Raw genomic sequence first — 16951 nt, 5'->3', positions numbered from 1 at the left:
TCTACCCCTGAACAGGGCCCATTATGGTTTGTCTTTATGGAGTTAGTCTCTGTTAACATTTGACCCCAGATGTAGAGGAAATTCTGCCAGGAGCTAGAAACATATCCCTGCTTAAAAATGTTCACATGAGCCTGGCAGACAAAAATAAGAGATGCTCCAGCAGACCTTGCATCCTACTCCTAAGCCCTGCTGTCAGCCACACAGTGTTGAAATGTCCTTCATGCTGTGACCTCTGTGTGCTTATTCTGTGGTTCACGTCTTTGTGGAGACTTGGGTGAAGGGAAGCAGGGCTGAGACTGAGAAGATGCCCTGGATAAAGAGGAGAGGATTTACCCTGGAAACCCTGGATATTCCCATTGCTCTGAGAAATCTAAGAGAAATGGAGAATCGTAAGAGAAAAAAACATTTTCACCTGTGCCAACAGTAAGGGCTCAAAGAGAGTTTTTCCTTCAGCCTCTCAGAAGATTACAGCTATCAGTTACCAGTGCAGCTAGAATTAGTCACAGGACATTAATCCTGAGGGCTTTGTGTGTGCTATAAGGAGCCTTAGTCAGTTGGTGGAAAATCTCTCCCAAAAGGGAAACAGAAAAAAATAAAATCGTTGAGAATTATCCTTGCCCAAGTATCCTTGGGCACCTAGCAAAGTGCAGTGCACTCAACAGGTACTCAATAAATGTTTATTGCTATCTACGTAGCATCTGCAGTAATGCCCACGTGTACCCCGGTGGAAATTCTCCTAAGCTATATTTTCCAGCCTGTAGTCAGACCTTCTCCTCATGCTTTTACATTCATACCCATAAAGGTACACGGTAGGCCCTTGCTGGGGGGACTGCTACTCCCTGATGACTCTGAACTGGGGCACAGGACGAATACAGGAAGAACTTCAAGGGAAGATTCAGGGTGTCAGCAATGCATGGGGTACCAGAGTGTGTCCTGAGCCTCTTCCTACAGTCCGAATGCATCGTATTTTTCCTCAACATTTTTTAAAAATATATCTTTATTGGAGTATAGTTGCTTCACAATATTGTATTAGTTCCTGTTGCACAACAAAGCGAATCAGCCATATGCATACACATGTCCCCATATCCCCTCCCTCTTGAGCCTCCTTCCCATCCTCCCTGTTGAGCCTCCCTCCCATCCTCCCTATCCCACCCCTCTAGGTGGTCACAAAGCACCGAGCTGATCTCCCTGTGCTATGCTGCTGCTTCCCACTAGCCAACTTTATTACATTCAGTACTGTATATAGGTCGAAGCTACTCCCACTTTGCCCCAGCTTCGCCCTCCCACCCCATGTCCTCAAGTCGATTTTCTGTGTCTACCTCTTTATTCCTGCCCTGCAACTAGGTTCATCAGTACCTTTTTTTTTTTTTTTTTTTTTTTTAGATTCCATATAAATGTGTTAGCATACGGTATTTGTTTTTCTCTTTCTGACTTACTTCACGCTGTATGACAGACTCTAGGTCCATCCACCTCACTACAGATAACTCAATTTCATTTCTTTTTATGGCTGAATTATATTCCATTGTATATATGTGCCACATCTTCTTTATCCATTCATCTGTCGATGGACACTTAGGTTGGTTCCATGTCCTGGCTATTGTAAATAGTGCTGCCATGAGCATCGTGGTACGTGTCTCTATTTGGTTTTTTGTTTGTTTGTTTGTTTTTGTTTTTTTGCGGTATGCAGACCTCTCACTGTTGTGGCCTCTCCCATTGCGGAGCACAGGCTCCGGACGCGCAGGCTCAGCGGCCACGGCTCACAGGCCCAGCCGCTCCGCGGCATGTGGGATCTTCCCGGACCGGGGCACGAACCCGTGTCCCCTGCATCGGCAGGCGGACTCTCAACCACTGCGCGCCACCAGGGAAGCCCTCTCTATTTGAATTATGGTTTTCTCCGGGTATATACCCAGTAGTGGGATTGCTGGATCATACGGCAGTTCTATTTTTAGTTTCTTGAGGAACTGCCATACTATTTTCCATAGTGGTTGTATCAATTTACATTCCCACCAACAGTGCAGGAGAGTTCCCTTTTCACCACACTCTTTCCAGCATTTATTGGTTCTAGATTTTGTAATAATGGCCATTCTGACCTACGTGAAGTGATACCTCATTGTAGTTTTGATTTGCATTACTCTAATGATTATTGATGTTGAGCATCCTTTCATGTGTTTGTTGGCAATCTGCATATCTTCTTTGGAGAAATGTCTATTTAGGTCTTCTGCCCATTTTTGGATTGGGTTGTTTGGTTTTTTGATATTGAGATGCATGCTGCCTGTATATTTTGGAGATTAATCCTTTCTCGGTTGCTTCATTTGCAATTATTTTCTCCCATTCTGAGGGTTGTCTTTTTATCTTATTTATGGTTTCCTTTGCTGTGCAAAAGTTTTTTAAGTTTCATTAGGTCCCATTTGTTTATTTTTGTTTTTATTTCCATTTTTCTAGTAGGTGGGTGATGTATGTCATCTAGTGTTCTGCCTATGTTTTCCTCTGAGAGTTTTATAGTGTCTGACCTTACACTAAGGCCTTTAATCCATTTTGAGTTTATTTTTGTGTATGATGTTATGGTGTGTTCTAATTTCATTCTTTTACATGTAGTTGTCCAGTTTTCCCAGCACCACTTATTGAAGAGGCTGTCTTTTCTCCATTGTATATTCTCGCCTCCTGTATCAAAGATAAGGTGACCATATGTGTGTGGGTTTATCTCTGGACTTTCTATCCTGTTCCATTGATCTATACTTCTGTTTTTATGCCAGTCCCATACTGTAGCTTTGTAGTATAGTCTGAAGTCAGGGAGCCTGATTCCTCCAACTCTGTTTTTCTTTCTCAAGATTGCTTTGGCTATTCAGCGTCTTCTGTGTTTCCATACAAACTATGAAATTTTTTGTTCTAGTTCTCTGAAAAATGCCATTGGTAGTTTGTTAGTGATTGCATTGAATCTGTAGATGGTTTTGGGTATATAGTGATTTTCACAATGTTGATTCTTCCAATCGAAGAACATGGTATATCTTTCCATCTGTTTGTAGCATCTTTAATTTCTTTCATCAGTGTCTTATAGTTTTCTGCATACAGGTTTTTTGTCTCCTTAGGTAGGTTTATTCCTAGGTATTTCGTTCTTTTGGTTGCAATGGTAAATGAGAGTGTTTCCTTATTTCTTTTTCTAATTTTTCATCTTCAGTGTATAGGAATGCAAGAGATTTCTGTGCATTAATTTTGTATCCTGCAACTTTACCTAATTCATTGATTAGCTCTAATAGTTTTCTGGTAACATCTTTGGAATTCTCTAAGTATGGTATCATGTCATCTGCAAACAGTGACAGTTTTACTTCTTCTTTTCCGATTTGGATTCCTTTTATTTCTTTTTCTTCTGTGATTGCTGTGGCTAAAACTTCCAAAACTATGTTGAATAATAGTGTTGAAAGTGGGCAACCTTGTCTTGTTCCTGATCTTAGTGGAAATGGTTTCAGTTTTTCACCAATGAGAACGATGTTGGCTGAGGGTTTGTCATATATGGCCTTTATTGCGTTGAGGTAAGTTCTCTCTGTGGCTACTTTCTGGAGAGTTTTTATCATAAATGGGTGTTGAATTTTGTCGAAAGCTTTTTTCTGCATCTATTGAGATGATTGTATGGTTTTCTCCTTCAATTTGTTAATATGGTGTATCACATTGATTGATTTGCGTATATTGAAGAATCCTTGCATTCCTGGGATAAACCCCACTTGATCATGGTGTATAAACCTTTTAATGTGCTTTGGATTATTTGCTAGTATTTTGTTGAGGATCTTTGCATCTATGTTCATCAGTGATATTTGTCTGTAGTTTTCTTTCTTTGTGACATCTTTGTCTGGTTTTGGTATCAGGGTGATGGTAGCCTCATAGAATGAGTTTGGGAGTGTTCCTCCCTCTGCTATATTTTGGAACAGTTTGAGAAGGATAGGTGTTAGCTCTTCTCTAAATGTCTGGTAGAATTCACCTGTGAATCCATCTGGTCCTGGGCTTTTGTTTGTTGGAAGATTTTTAATCACAGTTTCAATTTCAGTGCTTGTGATTGGTCTGTTTATATTTTCTATTTCTTCCTGATTCAGTCTCAGGAGGTTGTGCTTTTCTAAGAATTTGTCCATTTCTTCCAGGTTGTCCATTTTATTGGAATATAGTTGCTTGTGGTAATCTCTCAGGATCCTTTGTATTTCTGCAGTATTAGTTGTTACTTCTCCTTTTTCATTTCTGATTCTGTTGATTTGAATCTTCTCCCTTTTTTTCTTGATGAGTCTGGCTAGTGGTTTATCAATTTTGTTTATCTTCTCAAAGAACCAGCTTTTAGTTTTATTGATCTTAGCTATTGTTTCCTTCATTTCTTTTTCATTTATTTCTTTTTTTTTTTTTTTTTTTTTTTTGCGGTATGCGGGCCTCTCACTGTTGTGGCCTCTCCCGTTACGGAGCACAGGCTCCGGACGCACAGGCTCAGCGGCCATGGCTCACGGGCTTAGTTGCTCCGCGGCATGTGGGATCTTCCCGGACCAGGGCACGAACCCGTGTCTCCTGCATCAGCAGGCGGACTCTCAACCACTGCGCCACCAGGGAAGCCCCATTTTTCATTTATTTCTGATCTGATCTTTATGATTTCTTTCCTTGTGCTAACTGAGGGTTATTTTTTCTTCTTTCTCTAATTGCTTTAGGTGTAAGGTTAGGTTGTTTATTTGAGAAGTTTCCTGTTTTTTTTTTAAAGATGTTGGGGGAAGGAGTTTATTTATTTATTTTTACTGTGTTGGGTCTTCGTTTCTGTACGAGGGCTTTCTCTAGTTGTGGCAAGCATGGGCCACTCTTCATCATGGTGTGCAGGCCTAACACTCTCGTGACCTCTTTTGTTGTGGAGCACAGGCTCCAGATGGGCAGGCTCAATAGTTGTGGCTCATGGGCCTATTTGCTCCGTGGCATGTGAGATCCTCTCAGACCAGGGCTCGAACCCATGTCCCCTGCAATAGCAGGCAGATTCTCAACCACTGCGCCACCAGGGAAGTCTGTTTCCTGTTTCTTGAGGTAGGATTGTATTGCTATAAACTTCCCTCTTAGAACTGCTTTTGCTGCACCCCATAGGTTTTGGGTCATCATGTTTAGATTGTCATTTCTGTCTAGGTATTTTTTGATTTCCTCTTTGATTTCTTCAGTGATCTCTCAGTTATTTATTAGTGTATTGTTTAGCCTCCATGTGTTTGTATTTTTCACAGATTTTTTCCTGTAATTGATATCTAGTCTCATAACATTGTGGTCGGAAAAGATACTTGATACCATTTCAATTTTCTTAAATTTATGAAGGCTTGATTTGTGACCAAAGATACGATCTATCCTGGAGAATGTTCCATGAGCACTTGAGAAGAAAGTGTATTCTTTTGTTTTGGATGGAATGTCCTATAAATATCAATTAAGTCCATCTTGTTTAATGTATCATTTAAAGCTTGTGTTTCTTTATTTGTTTTCATTTTGGATGATCTGTCCTTTGGTGAAAGTGGGGTGTTAAAGTCTCCTACTATGATTGTGTTACTGTCGATTCCCCCCCCCTTTTTTTTTTTTTGCGGTACGCGGACCTCTCACTGTTGTGGCCTCTCCCGTTGTGGAGCACAGGCTCCGGACACGCAGGCTCAGCGGCCATGGCTCACGGGCCCAGCCACTCCGCAGCGTGTGGGGTCCTCCCGGACCAGGGCACAAACCCGTGTCCCCTGCATCGGCAGGCGGACTCTCAACCACTGCTCCACCAGGGAAGCCCCGAGTTCCCCTTTTATGGCTGTTAGCATTTGCCTTATGTATTGAGCTGCTATGTTGGGTGCATTAATATTTACAATTGTTATACCTTCTTCTTGGATTGATCCCTTGATCATTATGTAGTGTCCTTCCTTGTCTCTTGTAACATTCTTTATTTTAAAGTCTATTTTGTCAGATATGAGAATTGCTACTCCAGCTTTCTTTTGATTTCCATTTGCAAGGAATATCTGTTTCCATCCCCTCACTTTTAGTCTGTATGTGTCCCTAGGTCTGAAGTGGGTCTCTTGTAGACAGCCTATGTACAGGTCTTGTTTTTGTATCCATTCAGCTATGTCTTTTGGTTGGAGCATTTAATCCATTTACATTTAAGGATATTATCGATATGTATGCTCCTATTACCATTTTCTTAATTGTTTGGGGTTTTTTATTGTAGGTGTTTTCCTTCTCTTGTGTTTTCTGCCTAGAGAAGTTCCTTTAGCATTTGTTGTAAAGCTGGTTTGGTGGCCCAGCACCACTTATTGAAGAGGCTGTCTTTTCTCCATTGTATGTTCTTGCCTCCTTTGTCGTAAATTAGGCGCCCCTATGTGCGTGGGTTTTTCTCTGGGCATTCTATCTTGTACCATTGATCTATATTTCTGTTTTTGTGCCAGTACCATACTGTCCTGATTACTGTAGCTTTGTGGTACAGTTTGAAGTTGGGGAACCTGATTCCTCCAACTCCTTTTTTCTTTCTCAAGATTTCTTTGGCTATTCAGGGTCTTTTGTGTTTCTATATCAATTGTAAAATTTTTGTTGTAATTCTGTGAAGAATGCCATTGGTAGTTGGATAGGGATTGCAATGAATCTGTAGATTGCTTTGGGTAGTCTAATTATTTTCACCATATTGATTCTTCCAATCCAAGAACATGGTATATTTCTTCATCTGTTTATGTCATCTTTGATTTGTTTAATTACTGTTTTATAGTTTTCTGAGTACATGTCTTTCCCCTCCTGAGGCTGGTTTATTCCTAGGTATTTTACTCTTTTTGTTACAATGGTAAATGGGAGTGTTTCTTAATTTCTCTTTCTGATTTTTCATTGTTGGTCTATAGGAATGCCAGAGATTTCTGTGCATTCATTTTGTATCCTGCAACCTTACCAAATTCATTGATCAGCACTAGTAGTTTTCTGGTGGTATCTTTAGGATTTTCTATGTATAGTATCATGTCATCAGCAAACAGTGACAGTTTTACTTCTTCTTTCCCAATTTGGATTCCTTTTATTTCTTTTTCTTCTCTGACTGCTGTGGCTAAAACTTCCAAAACTATATTGAATAAGAGTGGTGAGACTGGACCTCCTTGTCTTGTTCCTGATCTTAGTGGAAATGGTTTCAGTTTTTCAGCATTGAGTATGATGCTTGCTGTGGGTTTGTCATATATGGCCTTTATTATGTTGACGTACGTTCCCTCTGTGCCCATTTTCTGGAGAGTTTTTATCATAAATGGGTGTTGAATTTTGTCAGAAGCTTTTTCTGCATCTGTTGAGGTGATCATATGGTTTTTATTCCTTAATTTGTTAATGAGGTGTATCACATTGATTTGCGTATATTGAAGAATCCTTGCATCCCTGGGATAAATCCCACTTGATCATGGTGTATGAGGCTTTTAGTGTGCTGTTGGATTCTGTTTGCTGGTATTTTGTTCAGGATTTTGACATCTTTGTTCATCAAAGAATAACACAGTAAACACACAGATATACTTTGTAGCCAGATTCATGATTATTCTTGTTTTAACCACATTTGATTCACTTTCTTTTACTCATGTATGTGTTTTTTCTCTCTCATAAATATAGTAAGTGTAGTTTAAATATATGTTTATAGTATATATAATTTAAAAAACATATTTATATATAAATATTAGGTTGACCAAAATGTTCGTAACATCTTACAGAAAAATACCAACTGAACTTTTTGGCCAACCCACTGTAATAAAATATATATTTTAATATACATACTTTTTCTTAGCCAGTTGAGAGTAAGTTGGAGACATATAACACTTTACGGCTGATACCTCAGCGTGTATCTCCTAAGAACAAGGACATTCTTTCATCATCCAAATAGAATTATCATACTCAGGAAATTTAATAATACTGTTTTCTTCATAGAGTCCCTATTTGTCCTGGTCATGTTCTTTATAATTTTAGTACAGTTTCTTATCAATGCATTGCATTTAGTTGTCATGTGCCTGTGCAAACAAACCTTAAGTAACCTTGTATCTCTCCCCCCCTCTCTCTCTCTCTTCCATGCAGCTTTTGGGTAGATCAATTGACTTGAACAGACTCATTACCCAGCGCATCTCTGCCGCCATGTATAAATCCTTGGACCAGGCCATCAGCCGCTTTGAGAGTGAGGACCTGACCTCCATCGTGGTAAGAGATGGGGGCCCTTGTGAGTTCTGCCCTGGGACTCTTCAGACTGGAAGCCTCATTGAGGGTTGTTGTTAGCCTGGTACTGAGCTAGTTAGAGAGAAGCAATGGGTCTCTTTCTCATCTGAATGAGATGGGGAAAAAAAAAGATTTAAAAAGAATAAGAGTAGTCTTACCTTCCTGGTTGCCTAGAGAATGGGAGTGGAGGGGGGATCTTGAAATATCTAGAAATGGCCAGCCCTGGGGCACAGCTGCTTGTCCTTTAGGATTGTACAGCTCCAGAAAGTAGCTGGGTGGTCCTAACAAACTACAGAAGGTTACACAGTAGCATCAGCTTTGTGGGTGTGGCTCTTGACTGGTTTAATGCTCTGCTGTCACCATCTTGGAATTCTTAATCATTTTCTAACAAGGGTCCCCACATTTTCATTTTGTGCTGGGACGTGCAAATTATATAGTTGTTCCTGATACACAAGCATGGGACAGGCCTGCTACCTTCTTTTATTTTATTTTATTATTTATTTATTTATTTATTTTTTGGCGTTATGCGGGCCTCTCACTGTTGTGGCCTCTCCCGTTATGGAGCACAGGCTCCGGACACGCAGGCTCAGCGGCCATGGCTCAGGGGCCCAGCAGCTCCGCGGCATGTGGGATCCTCCCAGACCAGGGCACAAACCCGTGTCCCCTGCATCGGCAGGAGGATTCTCAACCACTGCACCACCAGGGAAGCACTACCTTCTTTTATTAATCAGCAATTTTAACTACTCTCTGCTAATTCTTTCCAAGAATTAGAATAACTTGATTGATCAGTCTTTCAGTGAATCAAAGGAAGCTTTTAATGCTTCAAAAGCAGATGAGTAGAAGGAATGAGAGGAGTAGAAAATCACCATTAGAACACCACAGTAGTAATGCTTTCAGGCAAGATCCAGTAACAGATGCTAAAATTAGTGGGCAGAACTTCACGAAGAGTATTTTATGATTCATCTTATTATGAGGTTTCTAGAATAGTGAGATTTATAGAGACAGAAAGTACAGTGGTGTTTGCCAAGGAATAGGGAGTTAGTGCTTAATGGGTACAGAGGTTCAGTTGGGGAGATTAAGAAGTTCTGGAGGTGGATGGTGGTGATGGTGGCACAACAATATGAATGTATCTAATGCCACAGAAGTGTACATTTAAAAAGGGTTAAAATGGTAAATTTTATGTTATCTATATTTCACCAAAGTTTTAAAATTACTCAAAAATTAAAAAAAAAAACTTAGAGAAGAAAAAGCATTCTTACATAGTCTCGAATTATCTCCTTCAAGGTATTTATTAATTGCAAAGGGAAGAATAGTAATTTTACAATGGGGAAATCTAGCAGACACCATGTTTGTTTGTTTGTTTTTGCAGAATACTTGTTATTATATTTATGTTTTCTCTTTTTTTTTAACATCTTTACTGGAGTATAATTGCTTTACAATGTTGTGTTAGTTTCTGCTGTATAACAAAGTGAATCAGCTATACGTATACATATATCCTCATATTCCCTACCTCTTGCGTCTCCCTCCCACCCTCCCTATCCCACCCCTCTAGGTGGTCACGAAGCACCAAGCTGATCTCCCTGTGCTATGCAGCTGCTTCCCACTAGCTATCTGTTTTACATTTGGTAGTGTATATATATATATGTTTATGCCACTCTCTCACTTCGTCCCAGCTTACCCTTCCCCCTCCCCGTGTCCTTAAGTCCACTCTACGTCTGTGTCTTTATTCCTGTTCTGCCCCTAGGTTCTTCAGAACCTTTTTTTTTTTAGATTCCATATATATGTGTTAGCATATGGTATTTGTTTTTCTGTTTCTGACTTACTTCACTCTGTATGACAGACTCTAGGTCCATCCACCTCACTACAAATAACTCAATTTCGTTTCTTTTTATGGCTAAGTAATATTCCATTGTATATATGTGCCACCTCTTCTTTATCCATTCATAGCAGACACCATCTTAACCAAGCATGAAAGGTTAATATCACCAGAAATAAGGTATATTCATGTATCCCCTGATATGTATGCATAATGCAAAATGCATAATCTCAATCTAATCCTGAGAATATATCAGATAAACCCAAATCAAATGGCATTCAAAAATGAACAATGCTTTTCAAAAGCATCCAGAACATAAAAGACAAAGAGATACTGAAATCTGTTAGAGATTGGAAAAGACTAAGGAGACATGACAACTCAGTGCAATGTGGGATTCTGGATTGAACCCTAAAATGGAAAACAAAATGGTGAAATTTGAATAAGGTCTGTCATTTAGTTCATAGAATTGTACCAATGTTAGTTTCCTACTTTAGGTAACTTATGTACGAGGCTAACATTGGAGAAACTGGGTTGGAATATGCAGGAAGTCTGCAGTTTTCACAGCTTTTCTGTAAGTCTAAAATTATTTCAAAATAAAAAGGGTTTTTTTTTTTTTAATGGACAAAGTGGTTTTTTAAAAAGAGACTGGGACTTCCCTGGTGGTGCAGTGGTTAAGAATCCGCCTGCCAATGCAGGGGACATGGGTTTGATCCCTGTTCCAGGAAGATCCCACATGCCACGGAGCAACTAAGCCCCTGTGCCACAACTACTGAGCCTGTGTGCCGCAACTACTGAAGCCCACGTGCCTAGTAACAAGAGAATCCACTGCAACAAGAGAAGCCACCTCAATGAGAAGCCTGCGCACCACAGCAAAATGTAGCCCCCACATTCACCCCAACTAGAAAAGGCCCATGTGTTCAACAAAGACCCAATGCAGCCAAAAAATAAGTTTTAAAAAATTAAATAAAAAAGAAAGAAAAAGGGACTAAGAACTAGGACTCTAGCATCAGAAAGACCTTGGGGTCCCAGTCCTGGCCCTGCCAGTTAACTAGCTGGGTGATCTTGGGTGAGTTACTTATCTTATACTGCAAGCCTGTAGTACAATGGAGGAAATATTAGAATCCACCTCATAGACTTGTCAAAAGGGTGAAATGAGATACTGCCTGGAAAGAGCTTTGCATAGTTCCTTGCACTTAAAGAAAATAGCTTATGAAAAAAGAGAGGAATGTAGAAATTTTGAGCTACAAATGAGGTGCTATCAGGGTAGATTCTCAGAAGCATCTCCAAGAGAACTTGACCCAACTGCCTACCTAAGTACTCGGTCACTGACTTTGAGAGACTGTGATATAGCACAAGTTCTTCTGGGAGATCTGCTTTAAGAAATATTTTGCTCTGCCAGATGTTAGCAGTGATTATCTCCAAGAGCTGGGGTTTTTGTTTTTATCTTCTTTGTTTATCTGTATCTTCTAGTTTTCTAGTAATGAATGAGCATATCTTATGGAAAAACTGGTTTTGGGGTGTGTGTGGGTATCTGTGGCCTCTTCCCAGCCCTTGAAAGGCACTGAATGTTCTTTTAGCTGGGAACAAAATCAAAACAAACAGTGAAAGCTTGTGTTTGTCAGGTGAGGACAACATCCCCCAGGAGAGTAGCCACATCCCATGAAGCCCATGAAGAGGAGAGCCCAGGGATGCTCTCTCCTGTAGGGTCAGGAGGCCCCCACTGCCTTGGCTGAGAAGGCTTCTGCCTCTTCTGAGAAACAAAGCAAAGGATGTGCTCCCCTCAGCCCTTCCCTCCACCTTAGAAGCTCTGTCCTGAGATAGGGGAGGGGGTGGCTTGATGCCCAGTTGGGAGGGTTGCAGAGATTTCATTGGTCGGTGGCCCTCATCCTACGCAGCTGAGCAAGTAGATTCTCGGAGAGATCTGATGCCAAAGTTGAGAGCTGGCAGCCTGCAGGCTGTGTTTTGTTTAGGCTGTGAACCATATTTGAAATTTGGAGCCAACACTTAACACTTGGAAGAATTCGAATAAAACTGCAGAAGCTCTGGCAACCTCAGACCGGCCTTCCCAGATAGCAGCAATTGCCTAGAAATGACTAGACTTTCCCATCGGCTGGGCTGGGCTCTCCTGGGTTTGCCGCAGGCCCTGTAGCACAATTCATTCATGGGATAACCTACCAGGCCTTGCTTGGCCTGAGTTTGAGACCCCTATTCTCCTGGCCCGCCTGGACCACAGAGCTGGTTAACGGCCAAGTGTGGCTGACGCTTAAGTTTTCTCGTTCCCGTGGAAAAGCCCTTTCCACTACTTCACTGACGTTGCCCGTCTGGGTGTTTTGTTTCCCCAGTGCTGCTTCTCTGTGTTGCCCCCAGTAAACCGGCTTTAGTATAGAGAGCTGACATCTTCTCATAAGACACCTGGACCACCCCTGTGGCCTTCTAAACCTCTGTGCCTTGATACACTGAGCCCTGAAGCCCTCAGGCAAGTGTCCTCTTCTGATTGAAAGGCTGGAAGTACACGGCTGATGCAAAACACAGTTTGCATTACATAATAAAAACTCCTGGGGCATGGCGGGAGAAGTGGACCTACATTTCCAGCACCCCCATATCAGCGGAGTTGAGCACTCTCTCCTTCAGTCTCTGATGCACAGCTGTGAGACTGTTAAAATCACAGAACATTAGAACAGAAATTGTTCAATCCGAGTTTCTCATCTGTAGCTCTCTTCATGGTAACAGGGCACCTCCATGTGCTAAGGGACTCAGTGATCTTAGAAATAAAATCATGCACATTCATTACATTTATTTATTTATTTACTTACTTACTTACTTACCCACCCTAAGTGAATAGGAACAAAAATGCCGTCCAGCTAGCTAGGCCCCAAGAGATGGAAGCAGACAGCTGATTCTGTATTTCCACCCTTCATTTACTTCACGGTGCACAGTGACTGGAAACTTATTCTTCCAGCTACCATTCCAGAATTGCAGTCCAGATTTTGGCCTTCTTTCAAGAGATGGCAGGATCTGCCATCCCTAAGCCCCATTCCGACGTAGTAACAAATAATCAGATGGTGTGAAGTAGCTGCTCCACCTTTATCTGGCAGCGGCTCTCCAATTTGCCACGGACAGCCCAGCCCGGGGCTCTCTCCTCCCCCAGCTTGCCTCACTTACCTGCAGACAGTATTTTGCCCCTGATTTAGAGCCACAGAATCTTGAGTTTCAGAGAGACGAAGCTCCAAGATTGGAAGCGTGGTCTGGGCCTACCACACTCTGGACCCCAACCAGAGTCAGAGGGGTCTTGTGGCTGATGAGAATAAAATTGAATCTCTGGTGTGAGGCCACCTCCTATGACAGTAGACAACTGGGCTCCAAGGCCCAGCTCTTACAGCTGGCCCTCTGACCATCCCACTTGCTGGCCACGCTCTGGGGAACTGCCTTTGCCGACGTTCTTTTAGCTTTTATGTTATAAAGCCATCTTTACTTTTCAAAGGGCTTTCTCAGTCATTGCTTCTTTATTCCAGGCAGCTGTGTCACAGGGGCCAAACACACGTGATTCGGAGTCAGAAGACCTGGGATCACATCCTAAGCCCTGTTCTGTATTCACTCTATGATCCTGAGCGAGTTACTTCACCCTCTGAGCCTTGGTTTTCCCCTCTATGAAACAGGGGCAGTCGTACCCATCTCAAAAGACTGCTTAACCACTACAGTATAGGAGTGTCCTAGAGCATCACAGAGATGCTTTCTGCACAGGACTGTGCTTTGATTCTCTTTGATAGCAATACAGCAAGGAACTAAAGCCAGCCCAAAGGATTTTATCCTTTTTACTTCCTAGCAAGTGCAGTGACCTGCTCTGTCCAGATATTATCCACTCTGCTCCTGTTCTCTGCCTGAAGATTGGATTCCAAACGACCAGGGCCCACAGCTCATGCACATCCTTGGTCCATAGCTTGCAGCCAAACCTTTGCCAACATGTGTAACCAAACCCTGTGTGACTGAGGGGCACAGGAAGAGTCTAGATGAGGAAACGTTCTGCCCCCAGCTGTTTTTTAAATTTCTATACTATACAACTGTTAAGAATGTGAACTTTGGAGCCCAGCTTCCTGGGTTTGAAGCCAAGTTACCGCACTTCTTAAAGCCTAGTTTCTATATGTATACAGTAAGAACAGCCATCATGCTGACTTTATAGGGGTTTTTGAGCATGAAGTGAGTTAACACATATAAAGTGCTTAGAATACTGCTTGGCATGTATTAGACTGAACCATAAAAAATTACTAACGTTGAATGGTGTTTGACCTAAAAAACAGTAGTTTCACATGGTCCAACCTAATTGTAAGTACTTAGTAAGTGGTAGCTCTTTTGATTGCTTTCTGCAGGGTGGAGATAGAGCCTCTGGTGATGGATGGATGTTCACAACTTTACTTTACTTGCAACTCAGAGGAACAAGCTTTTTCCTTACTAACCTAGAAACTGGAGAGCAAGTAGTCATGCTTTTCTACCCAGTGGGGGTGCAGACAAGGGATTTGCACATGGTCTGTGGTCCCCTTCTGTGGGCAAGCATGCAGCCTCCCTGGGCACGGTCTGGTACTTCCCTCACTCAGAAGAAGGGAACGTCGCGTACTACTGTAGCGGTCCTAGTCCCATGCTGGCCGTTATAAAGTTGTCTGAGGGGCCCTCGCCTGCATGAAAGGCATCTGTCAGATAATGGTGTCTGCGTGCAAGGCGCGTGTGTGAGTCCTCAGCAGCCGCGGGCTCTCTCTCTGGGCAGGAGCTGGAGTGGCTGCTGGAGATCAACAGGCTCACACACCGGCTGCTGTGTAAGCACATGACCCTGGACAGCTTCGATGCCATGTTCCGGGAGGCCAATCACAACGTGTCTGCCCCCTACGGCCGCATCACCCTGCATGTCTTCTGGGAGCTGAACTTCGACTTCCTCCCCAACTACTGCTACAATGGGTCCACCAACCGGTAAGGGAGTCTCTGCGCAAAGCAGAGTGGGGGTGACGGTAGAAGCAGCCAGCTGTCTCCTCCAGACGAGCCCTCTCAGTGTCATCAGGGCCTGGCTCACGGCCAGCATAGAATAAGTATGTGCCAGAGTCACAGAAGGGTCTGGGAGGAATCCACACACTTAGCAAGATAGACTTCTGATTCTCTGAAGATTTGGGATTTTCAATCCTCTTGTGCAGAGATCTGCACACTCCAGCCCACAAGGCACCCCTAGTTGCCAGCTCTTTTTGTTCAGCCTGTGAGCTAAGAATGGTATTGATATTTTGAGATGGCTAGGGAAAAAATCCAAAGAATTATAATTTGGTGACAAGTAGAAATTATTTGAAATTCACAAAGTTTTATTGGAACTCTGCCATCCATGCTCATTTACGGTTTATGAGCATGTTTATGGGTGCTTCCGTGCTACAGCAGAGTTGAGTAGTTGTGACAGAGACCATCTGGCTGGCAAAGCGGAGCATATTTGCTATGTGGGCCTTTATAGAAAGAGTTTGCAGCACTCCACTCTTGAGGAAACCAAACTGAGGGTGGAGGGTCCAAGCCCTGGAGAAGGCTGTGTTCAGGCCCACCCCGTTCTCGACTTTCTTGACCGCTGTCTGAGCAGCTGCAAGCCCAGAGCCGGGCCTGTGAACCTGGATTACAGTGTTCCCACCTATGAAAAGGAGATAGGAGTTAAACGGGAGTCTGTCAGAAGTACCTGTATAGGCCACCGCCTAAGAAACAGTGTGGTTGCACCTCAGGAAGGGCTCCCGCTATATCATGTCCCGTGAAGAATAATATTAGGACCCAGTTAACTCCTGCCCCATCTCTTTTCTTCTGCTAGTTTTGTCCGAACTGCCATTCCTTTCACCCAAGAACCGCAAAGAGATAAACCTGCCAACGTCCAGCCTTATTACCTCTATGGGTCCAAGGTGAGTGGTCTTGCCTTGTGTCCTAATTCTAAGAGGACTAGTGAGCAAAAGCAGAGAGAAGAGTGTTCCCCAAATCAGAAAAGCAAGAAACATGGAGATGAAAGGGAGCAGTGAAATCCAGGCAGAAACAACTGCAAGTATATTCATCTTTATTTGTTCACAACTAGCAGGGGTGAGGGTGAGCGCAGACCTGGTGGGGCTGGATTCTGGGCAGGAACGGTCTGGGGAAGACTTTAGGGGGCAAGCAGGGAAATAGGTGTGTGGGTCTCCTTGTCTCGGCGTCCCATCTCCTCCTGTTCTCGGTTGATTCATTGCGGTATCATCCTGCGATTCTGGGATTTTGTGCTCCGTGAAGATGAGGGATTTGCAGACAGGAAGCAGTTGGGAAGGTGGAGCTTTGAAGGAAATCCCAGATGGCCGGAGTTAGAGCTGAGAGGTCTCCTCCTGTCTCTTTGCTGCTTTGTTCACAATGCCAGTCCTGACACTCACAAAGCTTCCCAGGTGGTGCCTGTTCTGGACTTTCAGTCCTTTGCCATTTGTTAAACAGACATTCCTTAAGCCCCCACCGTAGGCCAGATGCTGGGCAGGTTCTCCATGCTGGGGATTTAGCAGAGGTTGAAGCAGACGCATCTCCACCCTCCTCCAGCTCCATTTCCACACCCGGGGTGGGCACTGGGGAACACCCTTCACACAGTCTTACCATCACCGTGACATATATAGGAGATCGTTTCTTACCCTGCGGGGTTGTGTGGGAGAACGCCACAGAAAGGGTGCAATAGCTCAACAACAACGGCAGAAAAGCCAAGATTTTTGTGTGTGTGACGGATGAAAAATGGCCACCTTTGACCCCATTTTCACAAAGCCAGCACAGATGGACTTAGAAGAAGAAGTGACTGGATAAATATAGCATGGTTAGAAAAGGTGCTACTCTAGGTCGGGAGCCCTAGATTGGGAAGTGTGAGGAACCAAGATGAGTGCCCTTCACTTGGGCCTGAATGTGGGGCTTAGAAAGTCTTAGGATGATGCTGAGAGAGTACAGGTGTCTTCTCCAGAGCAG

The 16951-nt window shown here is 42.9% G+C and overlaps 1 protein-coding gene across 2 annotated transcripts in view; it reads left to right on the top strand.

Annotated features, from left to right (window-relative positions):
• CYFIP2 (cytoplasmic FMR1 interacting protein 2) overlaps window positions 1-16951 on the top strand; it is a 133697-nt gene that overhangs the window by 65569 nt on the left and 51177 nt on the right. For both annotated transcript variants that reach the window (XM_059062927.2, XM_067032007.1), the window contains 3 exons: window positions 8041-8160; window positions 14748-14947; window positions 15807-15894. In XM_059062927.2, coding sequence (XP_058918910.1) covers window positions 8041-8160; window positions 14748-14947; window positions 15807-15894 — 408 coding nt within the window. The remainder of the gene's footprint in view (window positions 1-8040; window positions 8161-14747; window positions 14948-15806; window positions 15895-16951) is intronic.

This window comes from Kogia breviceps, chromosome 4 (genome assembly GCF_026419965.1).
Source record: "Kogia breviceps isolate mKogBre1 chromosome 4, mKogBre1 haplotype 1, whole genome shotgun sequence".
In the NCBI taxonomy this organism is placed as follows: Eukaryota; Metazoa; Chordata; class Mammalia; order Artiodactyla; family Physeteridae; genus Kogia; species Kogia breviceps.
This window is presented reverse-complemented; position numbering and strand designations above follow the sequence as displayed.